Here is an 18,793-nt window from a genome sequence, read left to right on the forward strand (position 1 = left end):
AATTTTAGAGTGCAACTGATGTATTAGCAGGAATCCACAATGCAATACTTTAGTGAAGAAATATTTATGCTCCCTCATTTAGCCAAATAAGAAGAAGCCGTCTTATAATGTGTAATAATATTGAGCAGTGAAGATCTGATTTCCCTATTTCAGATTGCAAATTCAACTGCCATAAGAGATGTGCCTCCAAGGTACCAAGAGACTGCTTGGGTGAGGTTGTGTTCAACGGAGGTAAGCAACACCCCCTTCTAACAGAGAGTCTAAATTTAAATGAGCCCTAAGCTAAGTAATATATAGCATGGGAGACTGTCTGAGTAGTTGCAAGTGTTCTGTGAAACAGTAAGGTAACAGTCATAGAGCAGTGCAGTCTAGGAGTAGCACTGAGCTGGCTGGCGTGTGTGTTTGTGTGTGCTTATATTTTCAGGTTTTTTTTAGCCTAAAATGTCCTGATTTTGAAAGAAATTCAACCCACTGGACCAACAGAAATGCTGCTGACTTTGTAAAGTGTTTTCTTTTACAAAATCTCTATATTTCTGTTTTTAAGAGTTAACTGAAATATGTACCAGATTTAGAAAATGTTTTTATTATTACATGTAGGTACTCACACACACACACACACACACACACACACACACACACACACACACACACACACACACACATATATGATATGGATCATATCATATTTCATGCATATCATATGAAGTATGGCCAAAATTAAGAATTTGAGTTTATTGTGTCTAAATTGTATTTACAGTTAACAAACATCAAACATGCTTCAGTACCAGTGACCAGGTGCTGCCTCTCAAAGAGGAAATACTTAAAACTTTAAGTTATAAAGAACTTTGCTGTGATGACAGTTGTCACCATGGTCACGGTTAGTGAATTCCAACAAAATCTGATCTGATGCTGTGTCTGACTTTTGTTATTAATGGTGGACATTTGTGAATGATTCTGGTGGTTTGTTAATACAGCAAATGCAGTAATATCTCCAGTTTGAGTGGCCAATCAGGTCACAGGCTTTGCATTTTTAGCGACCAAAATGTGAAACATCATGGCAAGGGGTAGCAGGCAGTAGGTAACATCGAGTGTATTGTACATGTGAGCCGCCTATGGCTGCATGTCCTGATATTTTATAAACAGAGCTGTGCGTTTGTGCAGAGCCAGCAAGTCCAGGGCCTGACTCTGAGGTCACTATGGAAGTGGACAGCAGTGACGCGAACAGTGAGGCCAGTCGTATAATGGATGATGCTGAGGAGGTTTCCAATCTGGAAGACAAAAGCTTCTTCATGGATGCTGCATTCATGGATGGGGAGAAAGATGAGGAAACAGTGAAGGCCATCAGGTAACAGTGTATTCCCTCCTGCTCACACATTCTGCTTAATCGCTAGTTGCTTTTTAAAGATTCCTAAAATCATACATCTTAACCTGAATGAAATTCTTGATTCTTAAAAACATTTTATTTGTTCATTAAATTTAACTACAGTACAACTGTGGTAAAAGTACAATATAGGAACTGCTTCAGTAGCAGCAGTTAAAATGCATTTCATCAAAATGCTTTACTTTAAAGCGATAGTTCAGAACAAATTTACAAAGTACAGTCTTAGCTGTGCACCACAGTTTTATCCATGTTTGTAGATAACAGTGTTTTATTCAGTGTCAGAAAGCACATAAAAAAGAGAAATAAGAGATTACTTAAAGGGGAATTCCACTGATTTGTCAAAGTTTTTTGTATAATTCAATCCTTGAGATTTATATAACATTATTCAGAGTGGTTTGATGTAAAATGGTTCATTGTAGAGAAACCTACCAACTAAAATTTTCTTTACTCTGATGTTGATAGGAACCAGACATCACAAAATCTGTAACACAAATATAGACATTTTATTTACTATCCAAAACCACCAGTGAACCTACACATAACTTCTGACTTTATATATATATAAACCACCACAAATACATTTAAGGCCAGATCCCTCAAAACTATCATAAAACAACGTCTCAGATGTCATTCGTAATCGTTTTTTTTTTTTTTGTAATATCTTTCTATGAGGGAGCTCACTTGAGACGTCCACTATGAACAATTTGAAGTCAGCAGGTTTCTCTAGAAGGAAGCATTTCACATTGAGCCACTTTGAATAACATCTTAGCTGTTCAGAAATTTTGGAAAATTGGTGGAATTGCCCTTTAAAAACACTCAAAGGCAAATATGCGATGCATAGTGCTAATCAATGAGGTATAAGCTTCTATCACTTCTTAGTAACATTAGCCTTGTACCTCCAGTGGAAAACTAAAGAAGCAAACCTTAAACACCAAACATGTCTTGACTAATGGAAAAGCTGAGTAAATTCACAAACAGCTATAGAATGTCTTTTGTCAGGGCTGTAATGCGTGTTTTGTCTGTGAGTTTCCGTGGGCCGGCATGCTTCATTCTGCTTTACAGGAAATCACACGGCAGTGTCTGTACACGTCCAGCTGGCAATCAGTGCTGTGTGTAAACAGCATGGTCTTCGGTGTTATTTAATTTAATTTCATATTTAATTGTGCTGTATGGTTTGGCTCACAGCTTGCAGTGCGTGACTGATGTGTGTTTGTTATTCTCTGACATGCCGTCCTCTCTGCAGTCCGTCCACCAGCACTAACATCCCTCTGATGCGTGTGGTTCAGTCCATCAAACACACCAAAAGACGCAGCTCCACCTTGGTGAAGGAGGGCTGGATGGTGCACTACACCAGCCGAGACAACCTGGTGAGACTTAAGCTCAGCCTCTACGGTAGACTACCATAGAAACCGTCTGGATATTCAGAAACACTTATGTTTGAAAGTGGTCATCGTTTCCACACGTATTAAATATGTTACATCAACACTGTCGACTCAAAACTGGAGATGCACAATGACATCAGAGGTAAATCAGCAGATAATTATTTAAATCATTTTAAAATTAATTCTAAAATAAATTATTTAAAGATAATATTTAAAATTGATATGTATTTAGTGTACTCTAGAAAAGCAGACTATTAAGCTGGTGCTGGGTTAATGTTAATTGGATATTTTGTTAATTGTTTACTGGATTTGTAACTCTACTGAAATAAATGTTATTTTTCTACATATTGCTGATTAACATAGATCTAGCCTCAATTTCTACATTTTATAAATGCGTGTATATTGATATATCTGGCGATATGTACATAAAAATCCCAACTTTGTAATGATCATTCTTTCTACTAAACCTAAGACATCTTATATAGTGCTGCTTTGAGAGAGAGAGAAGTAACTTAGTTTTTCTTTCAAATTTCCAAATATTTTTTACAGTATACTCAAACAAAACTGACAAAAAAGACAAAGTTGTGACAGTGTAAAATAATTCATACATGTGGAAATGATGTACACATTTGAATCAAGGAAAAACAAATACAGCAGTACAGCACATTTTTAATGCAGTGTTCTGATTATGGATGGGAACTTAGGTCTTTGTGATATCCCAGTGAGAAAATGTGTCATACTTTAATAAATCACCAGCAAAAATATGAAAAGATCAATGTTAGCATTAGACATGATGCCTGTTAATTCAGTTGTGATTTTACTCACTACTATCTCTTGTTCTGTAAAGGCATTTTAAGTTGAAGTTGGTGAATGTGAAGTTAGTGGAACATATGTCATTTGGCAAGAATTTAGATTTTGTGTATGATGTATGATGCAAAGTGAAATTTTATTTGGTTTATTCAAATAGCACCGTCATTTCAACATATATAAAATATATTACCTTATTACAAGTGTTGCCAAAAATAAGAAAAATGAAAGACAACACTGTTAAAGGAATGTATTTTATTCATGTGGAAATATTCGCATTTGAAGAATATTTATTGCATCACTTCATGTCAGTGCACTGTTTTGTTTTTCAGAGGAAAAGACATTACTGGCGGCTGGACAGCAAGAGTCTGACCCTTTTCCAGAATGATTCTGGAGCCAAATACTACAAGGTAAAGTTATGTTTTCTTTATAGCAACAGTAAGAATGAGTTCCCTCTGTGTATTACATATGTAACAGTATTATATCTCTTTCCTCTCCCAACGGTTTTAGAGCATTTATTGTAGAATATTAGAGCTGTTGAAGTTAGCACATTAATAATGTATTATAAATTGTTATCACCACTATTATTTTTTCACCCTTTACATGTTTTCCTAGTTTAACACTTCAAACTGTCTGTGCTAGTGCAGGCTGAGCCCAGCTGTAGCATGGTGTATATAGCAATGACAGAATCTGTGATTGTACCCCTCTCACTCAAATATAGCAAAAGCAGCAACCCGACAAAAGCAGTAGTGAAGTGACGCTCCAGTTTCCATTATGACCCTCCTCTGTAACTTTATGAATGAGTTGAACCACTGACTATATATATATATATATATATATATATATATATATATATATACACCGGCCACTTTATTAGGTACACCTGTTCAGTTGCTTGTTAACACAAATAGCTAATCAGCCAATCACACGGCCACAACTCAATGCATTTAGGCCTGTAGAGGTGGTCAAGACAACTTGCTGAAGTGCAGACCGAGCATCAGAACGGGGAAGAAAGGGGATTTAAGGGACTTTGAACGTGGCGTGGTTGTTGGTGCCAGACAGGCTGGTCTGAGTATTTCAGAAACTGCTGATCTACTGGGATTTTCACGCACAGCCATCTCTAGGGTTTACAGAGAACGGTCCGAAAAAGAGGAAATATCCAGCGAGCGGTCAGTTGTGTGGATGAAAATGCCTTGTTGATGTGAGAGGTCAGAGGAGAATGGGCAGACTGGTTCCAGATGATAGAAAGGCAACAGTAACTCAAATCACCAACCAGAATCTCTGAGGAACGTTTCCAACACCTTGTTGAAAGTGTGGCACGAAGAATTAAGACAGTTCTGAAGGTGAAAGGGGTTCCAAACTTTTACTAGCAGCATGTACCTAATAAAGTGGCCGGTGAGTGTATATATATATATACACACACACACACATACATACACACTCACCGGCCACTTTATTAGGTACACGCTGCTAGTATATATATTTTTATATAAATATATATATTTATATGAATGAACTCATTGGTTGGAACATGCAGCTGCTGTAGCACTTACTGTTCGGTGATAAAAATAATAAATACATTCTGATAAAGCTTCATTTGTTTTTCATATAACTAACAAAATTCACAGCTTTTTTATGGAAAAGTCAGATGTGAACAAATCAATAATTAACACATTTTTATTTGTGTTCACATCTTTTTAATTGTCATACTCTGAATACTATGCAATACAGCTCAAGATCATCCTCACAGTATTTTACTGTAAAACAAAAAAGTGTTAAACATTGTAAAATCCTAACAATAAACACAAAATAACAATTAACAATTAATAACTATTAGTAGTTATTAGTAACTATTTTACTTGCAGTTTCACAGTGGTGAACCCCTCATCATCTTTACCTCTGAAAGACATCCTCTCTGGGATGCTCATTTTAAACCTAATCATGTTACTGACCTGCTGCTAATGAACTGTATTAGGTGTGAGGTGTGTCTTTTCACATCACACAACTTTACCAGTCTTTTGTGGCCCCTGTCCTGACTTTTTTGAAACATGTTGCTGGTACCAAATTCAAAATGGATGTATGTTTTTTAAAAAACAGTAAAATTTCTTAGTTTCTACATTTGATATGTTGTCTTTGTACTATTTCCAATGTAATATAGCGTTTAAATGATTTGCACATCACTTGAAAGCACTTTTTTTGGAAACAGGGTTGTAATTGAATTTCATCATATTCAGTAACATATGCACTCAACCTGTGTTCCACTGTGTAAATAGTTCCACCAGTTGCATTTGTGTTTTCACTGTATTTAAAAAAAATGAATTATTATCTAGTTGTCATTGTTATCAGGTTCACACCTTTATAAGTGGTTATCAAATCCTATTTAAAACTCTTGATATGAACCGTGTAATGTATATCTTTTGTTTTCTGAAGAAGGTTCTGGCTGTAATTGTGGCACTGTAGAATGTGTGGGGCCAGTCTGATGGACTCCTCAAGATCTATTTATATAATTCGCCTACTGTAACTGTTAAAATATCCAGACTGCTGTCTGTCTGAGACATTTTTTACTCCTCTCCCACAGACAGGCAGGGCTAAGGGTGGACTCTCTCTCTCTCGCTCTCTCTCTCTCTCTCTCCTCCCTGCTCCTATCTCTCTGCTCACCCTGTCTTTTATGATAGTGAAGCTTGTGACCTACAGAGCTCAAACTAGTCTTGGCACACTGTATACAATTTATATTTGTTTATTTATTACTTTTCAAGATAAATATACCATTATTCTTTTGTATCCATCAGAAAAGTTAAAACAACCATCAATAGCAACCATGTTTACTAACTAAAACTCAAATTTAACCTGTAAAATTTGAGGGGTTTTGGGGGCAGTCGTGGACTGGAGGTTAGGGAACTGGCCCCATGACCAGAAGGTTGCCAGTTTGATCCCCAGCGCTGACAGTCCATGACTGAGGTGTCCTTGAGCAAGACACCTAACCCCCAATTGCTCCCCGAGCGCCATGGGTAGGGCTGCCCACCGCTCCGGGCAAGTGTGCTCACTGCCCCCTAGTGTGTGTGTATTCACTAGTGTGTATGTGGTGTTTCACTTCACGGATGGGTTAAATGCGGAGGTGGAATTTCCCCGTTTGTGGGATTAAAAAAGTATCACTTAACTTAATTAACTGAAAACTTAAGTAAACTTGTGAATAGAGTTTAAACATCAGTGTCTCTGTTCTTTATGTAGATCAGTATGTAGTACTATATTTAGGCCGATATTTTGCTAAACAGCCCTGAAGTTGTCTAGGCCTGGTTTGCATTAGATTGTACAACTAGTGCTCAACCCAGCTTCTTAGATGTTCTCTTCTTCATATATCTGTATTCTTTTTGGCATTAACCAAGATTGGCATTAACCAAGAGACAGTATTTTTGACAGGTTCAGATATTTGCCAATTCACTTCACTTCAATTCAATTTGATATTACTAAAGCGATATGTTCCTACAGTAGCAATGGAAATCTCTGGTTTGAACATGTCCATTTGAGAAATGAGAAACAAGTGAACGTTTTCTAGTTTGCTGTTGTTCACTTGGACCCAAATATTGACTGATGTTATAATGTAGTTGAAATAATGTACTTTGAATGCAGTAAAGGACCATTTCAATACATCAACAAATTAACTCATTCTGAAACCGAATGATGAAGATAAAAGTACCTCTGACTACTATGTTAGGTTTTCAGAATGGTTCCCCTCCTTTGAAATGTGCACAGGAAATTGAAGACAAAGGGCAAGAGAAACTGTAAATATTGTTAGGAGAGGGGTATTATGCTCAATTGGTTGGCAAATATGAACAAAAATGTCAGCTTCTGTGTGCAGACAGGGAAAGTGGGTTGGCATGTTGGCGTGGTACCTTTGGTGGCTTTGGTTTTTAATGTAATGTAGCAGTTAAAAGTATAGTTAGAATAGTAAAGTTTTATACAGAACTTTGCAAAAGTCTTAGATACCTAAGCATATGATTTAAAACCACTCATATTGGCAATAAATGTGTTGTGTAAGTGTGTTGTAACAAACCCAGTCATTCAGAGTGGTCTGATCTGTAATTATTTATTGTAGAGAAACTGACCGATTTCTTTGTGAGTTTCCCCACTGTGGGACTAATAAGGATTATCTTGTCTTATCTTATCTTACCTTATCTTTACAGTGGTCGTGATAGGAACCAGGGGTTGCTAGAGTTATTTTATTGTCTGTTGTCAAAACCACCAGTAACCCAACACAAGTCTTCTGAGCTTGTACATGTTAATAGTAAAATAGTAAAAAGTTTTCTTTGGGGACTATTTTGCCCTGCTTGTACTTCTCCACCATGAATGGGTTATCAGAAAATGTCTCAGACATCAGGCAGCGTATTCATAACTATTTCATGTAATAACTTTCTGTGATGTAGTTTTTAGAGATGTTTAACTCAGGCATCTGGTTCCTATTACCACCACTTTGAACAATTCTGAGGTGGTAAGTTTCTATAGAATGAAGAATTCCACATCAGACCACTCAGAATGACTTTATTTACATCCTACCCATTGAATTAGGCCAAAATTTTGAAAATCAGTGGAGTTCCCCATTAAGCTCTAAAGATTTGTGTTGATGTTTCTGTTCTTTACTGTCATAACTATGTGTTTATGTGCAATTGTAATATGTAATTGTATGCACTTAGTGTCTATTTATTTAACATACTGGGAAATAAAATCTAAAATGTGCCATAACATTTGCACAGGCCCTGTATATTTCACTTAGAAAACCAACAAAACATGGAATTTGACCAGAGCACCCAAACTTTTGATTGCGACTGTCCTAGTTTTCCTAGTTAATTCGATTCAATATAGCAAATTCGTAGTAGTTACAGAACAGTAAGTCTTAAGACTTAATCTGAATAGACAGCCTGCAGTTTAAGGGGTTAAAGAATCCCATAAGCTGAGGGTGGGGGTCTCTCCAGCCCAGGCGAGGTTTCTGGAAGTCCTCCAGCGTGGCTCGTGCCGGGCTCTGTGGCGTCCCGTCCTGCCCTGTAATCAGTGCAACTCTACCCTCGCCCTGCAGCCTGTCATGTGGCGCTCTGGGCAAACCACAGGCATCGCAGCCCAGCCTGCACCAGGCCCCATGCTGCAGTCTGCAGGCCGCTCATCTCTGATTGGCTGGCCCACAGCGCTCCTCGACTCTTAAATGGGTTTCTTCTCATGGGCGGGTTGGCCTGATGGAAGGAAGGTGGAATTGAGTGCAGTTGAAAAAAGCCCTCGCAGTTGATTTCTGAGAAGGAGAGCAGAAAGAGTGAGACAGAGAAGGAAAAGCCAGAGCTGAAGAAAGGCAGCCACAGTGTGTCCTTCCATTTGGATTTTATTCTAGCAGACCAGCTTTCTTTCTGAAGAAATACTAGAAGAACACAGAGCTTAACCTCTGCTGCCTGTATGTGTTTCTATTTCTATAGATTTATTTGTGGCTGTTGTCTTTTAGCTCATTCTTAGTTTCTCTTAACATCAGTTTGGCTTCTGCTGCACATCTTTTCAGCATCTCTGCATAGCACTGTCCTCTAAGTGAAGAACTATAAACATATGTGTGTGTTATGCAGGAGATCCCCCTGTCGGAGATTCTTCAGGTGGAGTCAGCGCGGGACTTCACTAGCCTGGCTCAAGGAGGAAATCCACATTGTTTTGAGATCATCACAGACAATATGGTTTATTATGTTGGGGAGAACACAGGCAGCTTGCAGCCGCACCCCAGCCTAGCGGCGAGCGGAGTGGGGATGGAGGTGGCTCAGAGCTGGGAAAAGGCCATCCGCCAGGCCTTAATGCCCGTCACCCCACAGCCCAGCGTCTGCAGCGGCCCGGGACAGGGCAAGGACCACAGTGAGTAACGCACACACTGTCTTAGGGACTCTAGCCCTACTGGATCTGGATTAGTTTAACCTGGGGAGGCACTGCAATGGAATTTTTAGAACAAGATCCCTAGACATGTCACAAAAAATACATAATCGACTGATGGCAATTATTTTAGATGACCAAAGTTATTTCTGCGTGTTGAGGCACACGCAGAAAATGTTTTTATTGAGAAACATTTAGTGTTACGAAAACAACAGAACCTATTGAGGGCCTATTAACACCTTTAGAGGGCGGCGGTGAGTAATGTTCTTTTATTCGTTGTTTGTTAATAGCACCTTTAGAGGGCATCGTTGAGTAATGTTTGTTTGTGCTAGATGTGTCTGTTGTCAGTTAAAAGTATTCAGTGTCAACAGGTGGGAATCAAGATAATTAGCCAATTTGCTCACATTTTTACTTTAATGAATGCATGCAATGAATAAACAAATAAATTGCTATTTGTAATTTTTCATATGGAAATTATTTATCAGCCGAATTTCATAATCATGACAAGCCAATATGTCACTGATTTTAATCCAGTATGAATCTGCAGTGTGTGTAGTTTTTACAGTCGGACAGTGATAATTGTGGAGTGATTTTAAATCAGTATGAATCTGTAGTGTGGTTTTTACAGAAATAACTGTGGAGTGAATGTTTTTCTGTAATTGGGTAAACCAGGAGCTCTATAGGTAGTAATAGTAGTCCTGTTACAGTCCACCTGCTAAACCGTATGCCTGTATTGTTATTGTTGTTGACTGTTTTGGACTGATTTGTTGACGTTGTGACACTCCAGTACTGATCTACATCCTGCTCGCCTTTAGCTGAATCAGAGAGGACGCTGCAGATGTTGAGCTGACCATAATAATTATCTGATTTTGACAATTTATAAAAAGGGACTACAACAAAACAGAGCAATATAATTCAGTTTTTCATTAAGAAATAGTCTTGAGGGTATAATCACTCTTTAAAAGTGAGGAGCACATTTGCAGTTGTGAAGCTGGAAGCTCAATGTTTGGTTTCTATCCTTCCATCTTGTTTTGTGAGCATTTTTTCTCACCCATCCCATGTCTGGGAAGATAGTTCACTATAGGACTCTTTATGGAGAATCTCAGTGTGCCTGGAGGTGAAACTACATACCCAACTTCACCTACAGGACAAACACTGCAGGACTACAGTCACACGTTCTCTTCTGTTGAGCTGCTTTCTTAAAGAGAACTTGTGTTATTTCAACATAATCTCTGTCTGATGCATCTGTAGCTTACAGATGGTTTCCACTTTACACAGCTGTTTGCTTTCAGTTCAAAAGAGCTGAAAACCTGTTGACTTCATACATTTATAAGAGAAGATGTGGCAGATAGAGATTAGGTTGAAAAATGCTGGAAGATTCCTTTAAGTCTATCTGAGACGATGGAGTTTTTGAGTATTGAGGACAGTCATGTTAAACAGAGTTATCATGAAAACCCAGTGCCCAAAATGACGGTTATAGAATAGAGTGAGCTTGGCCACTTCTAAAACTTCAGTAATGTAAGGTTTTTGTTTTGGTTTGGTTTTCATCCTTTCAATCATTATCAAATTGCTTGGTTACAGACAAAACCCACAACAGAAAGAGTGAGAAGATATTCCTCTGACAAACTAACATGTTGGTACATCATCCACTGTAGAAAAGATTACCTCATGTGGAAAACGACAATGCATCATCAGCATCCAGTGTTGTACTGGTTAGATCTAGTGTTAGCTTATCTGAAGAGGCAGCCTCTGTTACTCATCCAACAATTATAGAATAATAACATTTATTATTCAAGTTTATTCCTCTGACAATAATTTTTGTGCTGTAAACTAAAAACATAAGCCTATAGCCCTTACATTAGGACTGCATTATGTAAGGTTTTTTGTTCAATGTAAAAAGCATAACAATACTGAGTCAGGACTAAAAAACACATTAAAATATGATGACCACATGCTGCTACCTGTCGATCTGTAAAGCCTGAAATAACTATTTAAAAGTCAGAGGTGTCAGGCCAAGAGTTTTTCACACCCTGTCATATGTCTTGATGTATTAACGTCACAAGTGCAGGCAAAAAGAAGGTCCAGCTCAATGTTTAGGTCTCAAATCAACATCATACTAAAGAAGATTTGATGACAATAGTAGATCATTCACTCATATCCTCATACTCTTTCAGCTGCTTACCCTGCAATCTTAATCTGACAGTGTGACATTACTAGCTTTGACCTCTGTTTTATGGAGCATGCAATTAACCATTGTTTTAGAAATGCTGATGATAAATATGATATTTCATTAACAATAGCCTATTATGATAATGGTCATCATTAGCAGTAGCATCTTTAGCACTACTTATAGTAGTTACAAAGTCATAAGTCTTGATCTTAATAACTTAATAATAACCCTACACTTAAAGAATTAACATAGTTAGTAATATAACATAGGTACAAATAAATAAATCACCACATAATGCCAGTATAACTGCAAACGTAAGATGTACTCAGATTTGCCCTGTCTGAGCACTGGGAGCCTGCTAATGTGGATTGCTCTGTCTCTAACCTTGACCTACTCAGCACTCTGGCAAAATCAATAGTTCCCACAGTCCACTCAATATTACAGTGACCTTGCCTGCCCTGTAGAGTAACTCATGTGGAGTGACTGTTGTCATTTTGGTTTCATAATGCTTATAGATTTTTAATGACATTGGCGATTGTTCATTAGATATCTGTACATCAAGTCTAAGACCTGATTGATCTCATTGGTTTTTGTGTCTAAGGAGATCATTTTCTAAATACTGGAATACATGTAGCTTCAGGCTTTCCTTTATATCAGGGATTCCTATACATTAGCTTAAATGTAGCTTAACAGCCAAGATGTGTTTGTTGTCTGAAGTTTGCTTTCTTAGTTTTAGCGAGTGCAGCTTACAAGTATTTGAAGCCTCTACTTCTACCACTTAGAATTGGACTAGCTGTATGTCTAAATTGTACGTTTAGTTATTAAAAAAATCTTAAATTGACTCAAATGCATTTAATGGGTTGGTTTGCATGTTAGTAGCCTCTCCAGTATGTATTGTAGGTAAGGAAGATTAAGGAGTAAGGAGATTCACGTTTCGTCCTCTTTGAGCACAGCAAAAATGATACGAGCACAAACCACTCGTATTCTGCTCCTTTACTAAAGTTTGGGTAACTACAAACATACTTTTAAATCCAGGCACAGTGTCTCAAAAGCATTTTCTTTTAAAGGAATGTTTCTGCAAAGAATCGAATTTACACGATTGTAAATTAACACTTACCTCAGATGTCAGATGTTTGTTGTCCATACTTTGCTTCTTTAGTTTAGAGCTGAAACTACAAGGCTAATGTTGCTAACAAACACTGGAAGTCAATAGTCACCAAAATCTTTTCTGTAAATACATCTTCAAAACTTCTCTCAGACCACATGTAATGCAGTTTGAGTGGGTTATGAGAACGTTTGGGGATGTATTCACAGAAAAGATTCTGGTGACTGTTGGCTTCTGGTGTTTTGTTAGCCTTATAGCTCCAGTGACGAACTAAAGAAGTAAACTTTTGACACCAAACGTGTGTTGACTACATCTGAAGTAAGTGGAAAATTGTGTTAATGTGATTTTTCAGCAAACCACACCTTTAACAGTAGAAGCCACCATAGCAACTAGACTGAGTCTCAAGCCTCAAACACTTGATGAGGAAAAATCTACCATCAACATATCACTTTGATCTCTTCATCTCTGTACATGTGTGAGAAGACTCAGCACAGAAAGTGTCTTGATGCGGCCACATATTGTCCTGGGTGTCTGGGCATTTAATATGACGTGACCCATAAAGAGAGAAGCTGTTATTTATTTTACTTGTTCTACAAGTTTAACAAATATAGGGCCAGGTTTACTAAATGAAGGCACTAGTTACAGACAGACCTCCAGCCCTTTGTGCCTCTGGACATGTCCAATTTAGCAGCTTGATCTTCCGTGCAAATTAAACACAGATTATGCAAATCCGGAATTAACATATACGTAGTGCCGTATAACCATGTGTTTGGCTTGTATGGAAGCCAATTTCCTCAAGGTGAGAGAAAAACATTTAATCTTCTGGTTTAAACTGTAACTCATTAGCTTTGAAATAATGACTCATTTTCTCAAGATTTTGATTAAGTAGGTCAAAATAATAACCATAACTAAAGAACAAGTTATTACTCTTAGAGAAAGTGCATGATAACTGTGAAATATTTTGTTATTTTCAGAAAAAAAGATTCCGGCATAATAAAAAAAATTGAGACAATAAGTAACTATTTTGACTTTCTATTTCAAAACAGTTGTTTAGTGGTTTGAGCTGCAGTTGAGTTCTTTTCCGAGTGCATTTGGAATTTGTGCGACCTTGCAAAATCCCTGTTTAATTTCATTGAGCGCTTCCTCTTGATTGGGAACTGCATGACTTGAACTTGAACATGTAGCGCATCCAACCATGTGACGTTTCTTTAACAGAAGCTGCAGCACAAACAAAATAAACAAACAATATAACAACGTAACAGATAGTTTTATTAAAACAGTGATTGCAGAGTGAGAGAGTTTCACAGTAGGTGGGGAAAGAAAATGGTCAAGTCATTTTGCCATCAAATTAAGAATGATATGTGTTTGTATGACTTATTTCGTTGAGTGCTATTACACAGTAATGTATATTAATGTATATATAAGTAATATATAATGTTGTAATATGTAGTATGTCTATTAGAATAGTGGCTATCATGATCGTGGCTAATGGGGATCCTAAAAAAACTAAATAAACAAAATAATTTATAATAATAATTAACCATCTAATTAACCTTTACACTCTCTTTTTCTGGTGCAAAAAAGACGATTTTTAAGGTGCTAAATAATGCACAGCATTTACTACCAGCCTTAGTAGATGTGAGTAATAATATTTATTATACTAATGTCCTCCTAGTGTTTTGTGTAGAGAGCAAAACTTTTATAAATGCATATGCAATGAGGCAAACTGCGAAGGAGTAGCTCTTTTATCTTATTACAGGCACTAAACAGTCATTTCAGTCATTTTAATATTTTTTTTTGGATGCAAAACATTCGTTTTTTTTTGGTGCAAAACATTAGTAAATCTGTCTCACATATATATTTTAATAACATATGAATCTTCTGAATCACACTCTGCATTCAAGCCCTTATAAATGTTGTCCACTGTATAAAAAAATGGGGTTTTAACTGAATTTGAACTAAAAATGTTACATAACCACCTTAAAATGATTGGTTAATTACTTACTTAAGCAGTAAGTAAACTGAACAGGAATCTGTGTTTTGTGCCCTGTCAGTGTATTATTTGAAGTTAAGATAACTCAAATTTGGATGCTAGCTTTTTAAAGTTGACGGCTTGCCAATGTTCTTATACTGTACGCTCTGTTCAGCAGGCTGGGATGGCTGAACAGTCGCTGTGGTTGGCTCTGTTCTCTCTGCTCGCTCCTGAATGCAGTTTTAAACAGTCTTACTCTGTAAATGTCAGAGAGGCACATAGCTGCGCAGACGGACTACAGTGTACAGAGTTGGCACAAGAGTAGCATTGTTGTGAAAGGCCATTAACTCTTAGCTGTCTTCTGTTATTGTTTCGTTGTGCTAAAATATACCCAGATGTTATTAAGTAACTCGTTATTTAACTACACAGACAAGCCCATTCACATTCTGTATCCACAGGTCAGAGTCTGGACTTCTAACATTGTTCACACTTCTGACAAAACCTTGTCAGAAACATCATTTTACAAACACAGGTGTCACTCATATTAAAGGTTTTCTGCTATTGTTTCAAAGAGAAATAAACAACATGATTCTTGCTGTCACAGGTGAGAATTGCAGCCTCTAAGTGTTAAATCTTTGTTCTTTTTTTCAGAAGAGCTTTCCATCAGCATATCAGTATCCAATTCACAGATTAAGGAGAATGTGGTGAGTGTATATGTCTTGTATATGTATATGTGTCTATTTTTGCTTTCATTTCTTTTCATTTTAAATGTATATGCAGATATATTGCTGCCATAAACAACGAGTTAATGTTGCTAATGGATGGTTCATAAGTACAGTGCAGTTTCAAGGATCATTTCTCTGCCAACAGAAACTTGAATGCACTCATATCAGCCACTGATTTATCAAAGCCACCACAATTGTTGTCATAATCATGTAACATCACTAGCAGAAAACAAGAAACCAGCCTTAAGCAGAAGCTGACTAACATCTCTTCTGGGGTGCTTTTTATTCTTAAGTGTATTAAACAGACACAAATCAGTTAAACTTTGTTATATTATTTTCTATTTATATAGAAAAAGGTTAACACATCCTTTGCAATAGAACTGGTGTTTAAAATGGTGTTTTTTTCTGCAAATTTTAGTTCATAAGTTCATTGTATGTATTTTTTTAATGTTTAAATTAAGAAAAAAATTCTGAAAAATGATATATTGTGATACATATCATATCCTTTGATGAAACATTTGCATATGACTATATTTCATACTATACTAAACTATAAAATCTTATTTTGTGAAATATTATATTACTTCTTCTACATTCTTTGAATTTGACTATATATTTTGTTGTTCATCGTTCATAAATGATTTTATTTCATACCATTTATGCATTTGATCATTTATGTTTATTTATTTTACATAATACGTAAATGTATTGTTATTTATATTGTATTATTCTTTGGTTAAATTATGTATTCAGAGTAATCACTTTTAGCTACAAGCTCATGCTCGTCTGCTGTCCCATCTGTAGCGTTCCAAAAGCTTACAGTACAGCAGTGGGTGATGGTCTTTTTTTTAGTGCTGTATCATGGAGCTGTACTGAAAGTGCTTCTCCTTTTAAGGATATCAGCTCAGTGTACCAGATCTTTGCTGATGAGGTGCTGGGATCAGGACAGTTTGGGATTGTATATGGAGGTGAGACTGTGCCTCTCTTTCATTCTGTGTCTGACTTCATTGCTCATCTACACTTTAAAAAGAAACACATCGTTGTCTGAAGTTGGTTTAATCTGCCACTTAAAAAAAAAAAAAAAATACAGTCAGCCCCCTTTAGGTCTGCACCATAAATCATATTGGCAGTCATGGGCTGGAGATTAGGGACCTGGCCCTGTGACCGGAAGGTTGCCGGTTCGGTCCCCAGTGCCAATGGTCCATGACTGAGGTGTCCTTGAGCAAGACACCTAACCAGCTGCCCATCGCTCCGGGCAAGTGTGCTCACTGCCCCCTAGTGTGTGTGTATTCACTAGTGTGTATGTGGTGTTTCACTTCATGGATGGGTTAAATGCGGAGGTGGAATTTCCCCGTTTGCGGGATTAAAAAGTATCACTTTTTTTTAGCACAAACACGCTTCACCATACATCTATGTTTATTTAGTTTTGTATGTCTGTTTTAAAAGTGAAGTGTATGCATTTATGTGTTTTTGTAGACTCGCACAGAAGAATACATATTTGTATTTGTATATATTACAACATACACCAATGTGTTTGCTTTTTAATTGAAGTAGGTATTAATATTTCATTCGCTCATTTTGCACAACAGTGACTGGTGCTTTTGTAAAGAGAGCTTAGTAAGATTTCTGTTTGCAATCTGTGCTGTCAGAGTCACAGATTGTGTAATCATTAATTGAATCTCATATCATTATTATGATATCCAACAGCTTCATCAAACAGTTGTGTTGTGCTGCTCGAACCCCCACTGGTTCATTTTTTCTCTCTCTCTGGCTTTTAGAGCGAGACAGAAAGCTTGCTTTGTCTGTCTGACACTGATAAACTTTATTAGTGCAATTCCTCTGCGTCTCCATGTTCCCTTATACTGATTGTACTCACAGAGGTTGTATGAGAGTGATAAAGACAGCCAGGCTGTTTTGTTGAACCCTTAATAGGGGTGGATGATATGGCCAAAATATAATATGATAATTTAAGCTATTTTTACACCACACAATAAGAATCACAATATTTAGCTTTTCTGAAGTGTAATAAGTTGGAACAGAGTGGACGTGCAGTGCCACATTTACAAAATACTATCAAAACCTATGAATGAAATTAATTTTACTGAATGCTTCACATGCTGCACTGAACTAAATCAAATGAATCAGAACTAATGATGCTCTCTTAATTATGAAACCTGCAGTTGGTCAGCATTCCTACAGTACTGATGACATCTATGATATGCCTAGAAAAGCCTAGTGTGAGTTAATGTAACAAGCTAAATATAACACTAACTATTGTGGTGTGTTTGCTCGTCTCTACCCATAAACATTTACAATCAATGCAAAGTGACTATCTGGTATTTAATCTATTTTACTCCTTTTACACTCTCTATGCTGTTTTGTAATATGTATGTAGGCATGTATTGTAATATGTAAAGATATGTATTCACATAGCAATGTGAACTATCACTATGCATACAACAGTGAAGGCAGCGTGGAGCCGATAAGAAATGTAGGAAAAGTACGAAAGTTCCAGTTCCACATGCTGATCCAGTTTACTGACCAGCATGGACATGCATGCTCACCAGATGCTCTGGGGGCAGATTTTAATCAGCTGAAGGAGATAAACAGAAATACTCTGAATGGAATACCTGTGAGATGTTAGGTCAGTTAAGGTAAAGTTGTGCTTTGCTAAAGTCAAGTTTTCTTTGTTCTTTGGTTTTTCATACATGAAGGCAAACACAGAAAAACAAAGAGGGATGTTGCCATTAAAGTTATAGACAAGATGAGATTTCCCACCAAGCAAGAGAGCCAGCTGAGGAACGAAGTGGCCATTTTGCAGGTAAAAATATACTATATATATATATATTGCTTAAAAGTTCAGAATCAATGATTTTAATAATATAAGACCTGCATGGTGGCAGATAAATGTGCAAAATGACTCTAAAACACTTCACTCTTAAAAAATGGTTCTTTAGTAAAGTAAACCTAACACTCGAAGAACCCTTTGGCTAAAGGGTTCTGTGCATTGTTAAATGGTTCTGTATATTGATGGAGGATTGTGCTGTAGATGGTTCTATATAGAATCTTGTTGAAAATGGTTCTATATAGCACGGTGTCAAACCTGTAACAATAGAATAACTGCTATATGGTGCTATGTAGAACCATCGACAGCACATTTTCCATCAGTATAAAGAATCATTTAACAATGCAAAGATTCCTTTAATCATGCACAATTCTTTAAATGTTCATGGTTCTACATAGAACCATTTTCTTTACTAAAGAACACCTGAAGAACAATCTTTTTGAGGAGGTTTTTAGTCCTGTGCCACTTCACAGGTTTATATAATTATGAAGAATTAGTTGCAGTCTGTTAAAAAAAAAGT

General features: G+C 36.9%; 1 protein-coding gene across 1 annotated transcript in view; it reads left to right on the forward strand.

Annotated features, from left to right (window-relative positions):
- Positions 1-18,793, forward strand: part of LOC108426323 (serine/threonine-protein kinase D3) — a 96,487-nt gene that overhangs the window by 67,924 nt on the left and 9,770 nt on the right. Inside the window, exons 7-14 of the mRNA XM_017695720.2 lie at positions 154-231; positions 1,162-1,345; positions 2,625-2,748; positions 3,903-3,980; positions 9,165-9,441; positions 15,355-15,407; positions 16,324-16,396; positions 18,143-18,249. Of these exons, the coding sequence (XP_017551209.1) occupies positions 154-231; positions 1,162-1,345; positions 2,625-2,748; positions 3,903-3,980; positions 9,165-9,441; positions 15,355-15,407; positions 16,324-16,396; positions 18,143-18,249 (974 nt within the window). The remainder of the gene's footprint in view (positions 1-153; positions 232-1,161; positions 1,346-2,624; positions 2,749-3,902; positions 3,981-9,164; positions 9,442-15,354; positions 15,408-16,323; positions 16,397-18,142; positions 18,250-18,793) is intronic.

The sequence above is a fragment of the Pygocentrus nattereri genome, chromosome 4, assembly GCF_015220715.1.
Source record: "Pygocentrus nattereri isolate fPygNat1 chromosome 4, fPygNat1.pri, whole genome shotgun sequence".
Lineage (NCBI taxonomy): Eukaryota > Metazoa > Chordata > Actinopteri > Characiformes > Serrasalmidae > Pygocentrus > Pygocentrus nattereri.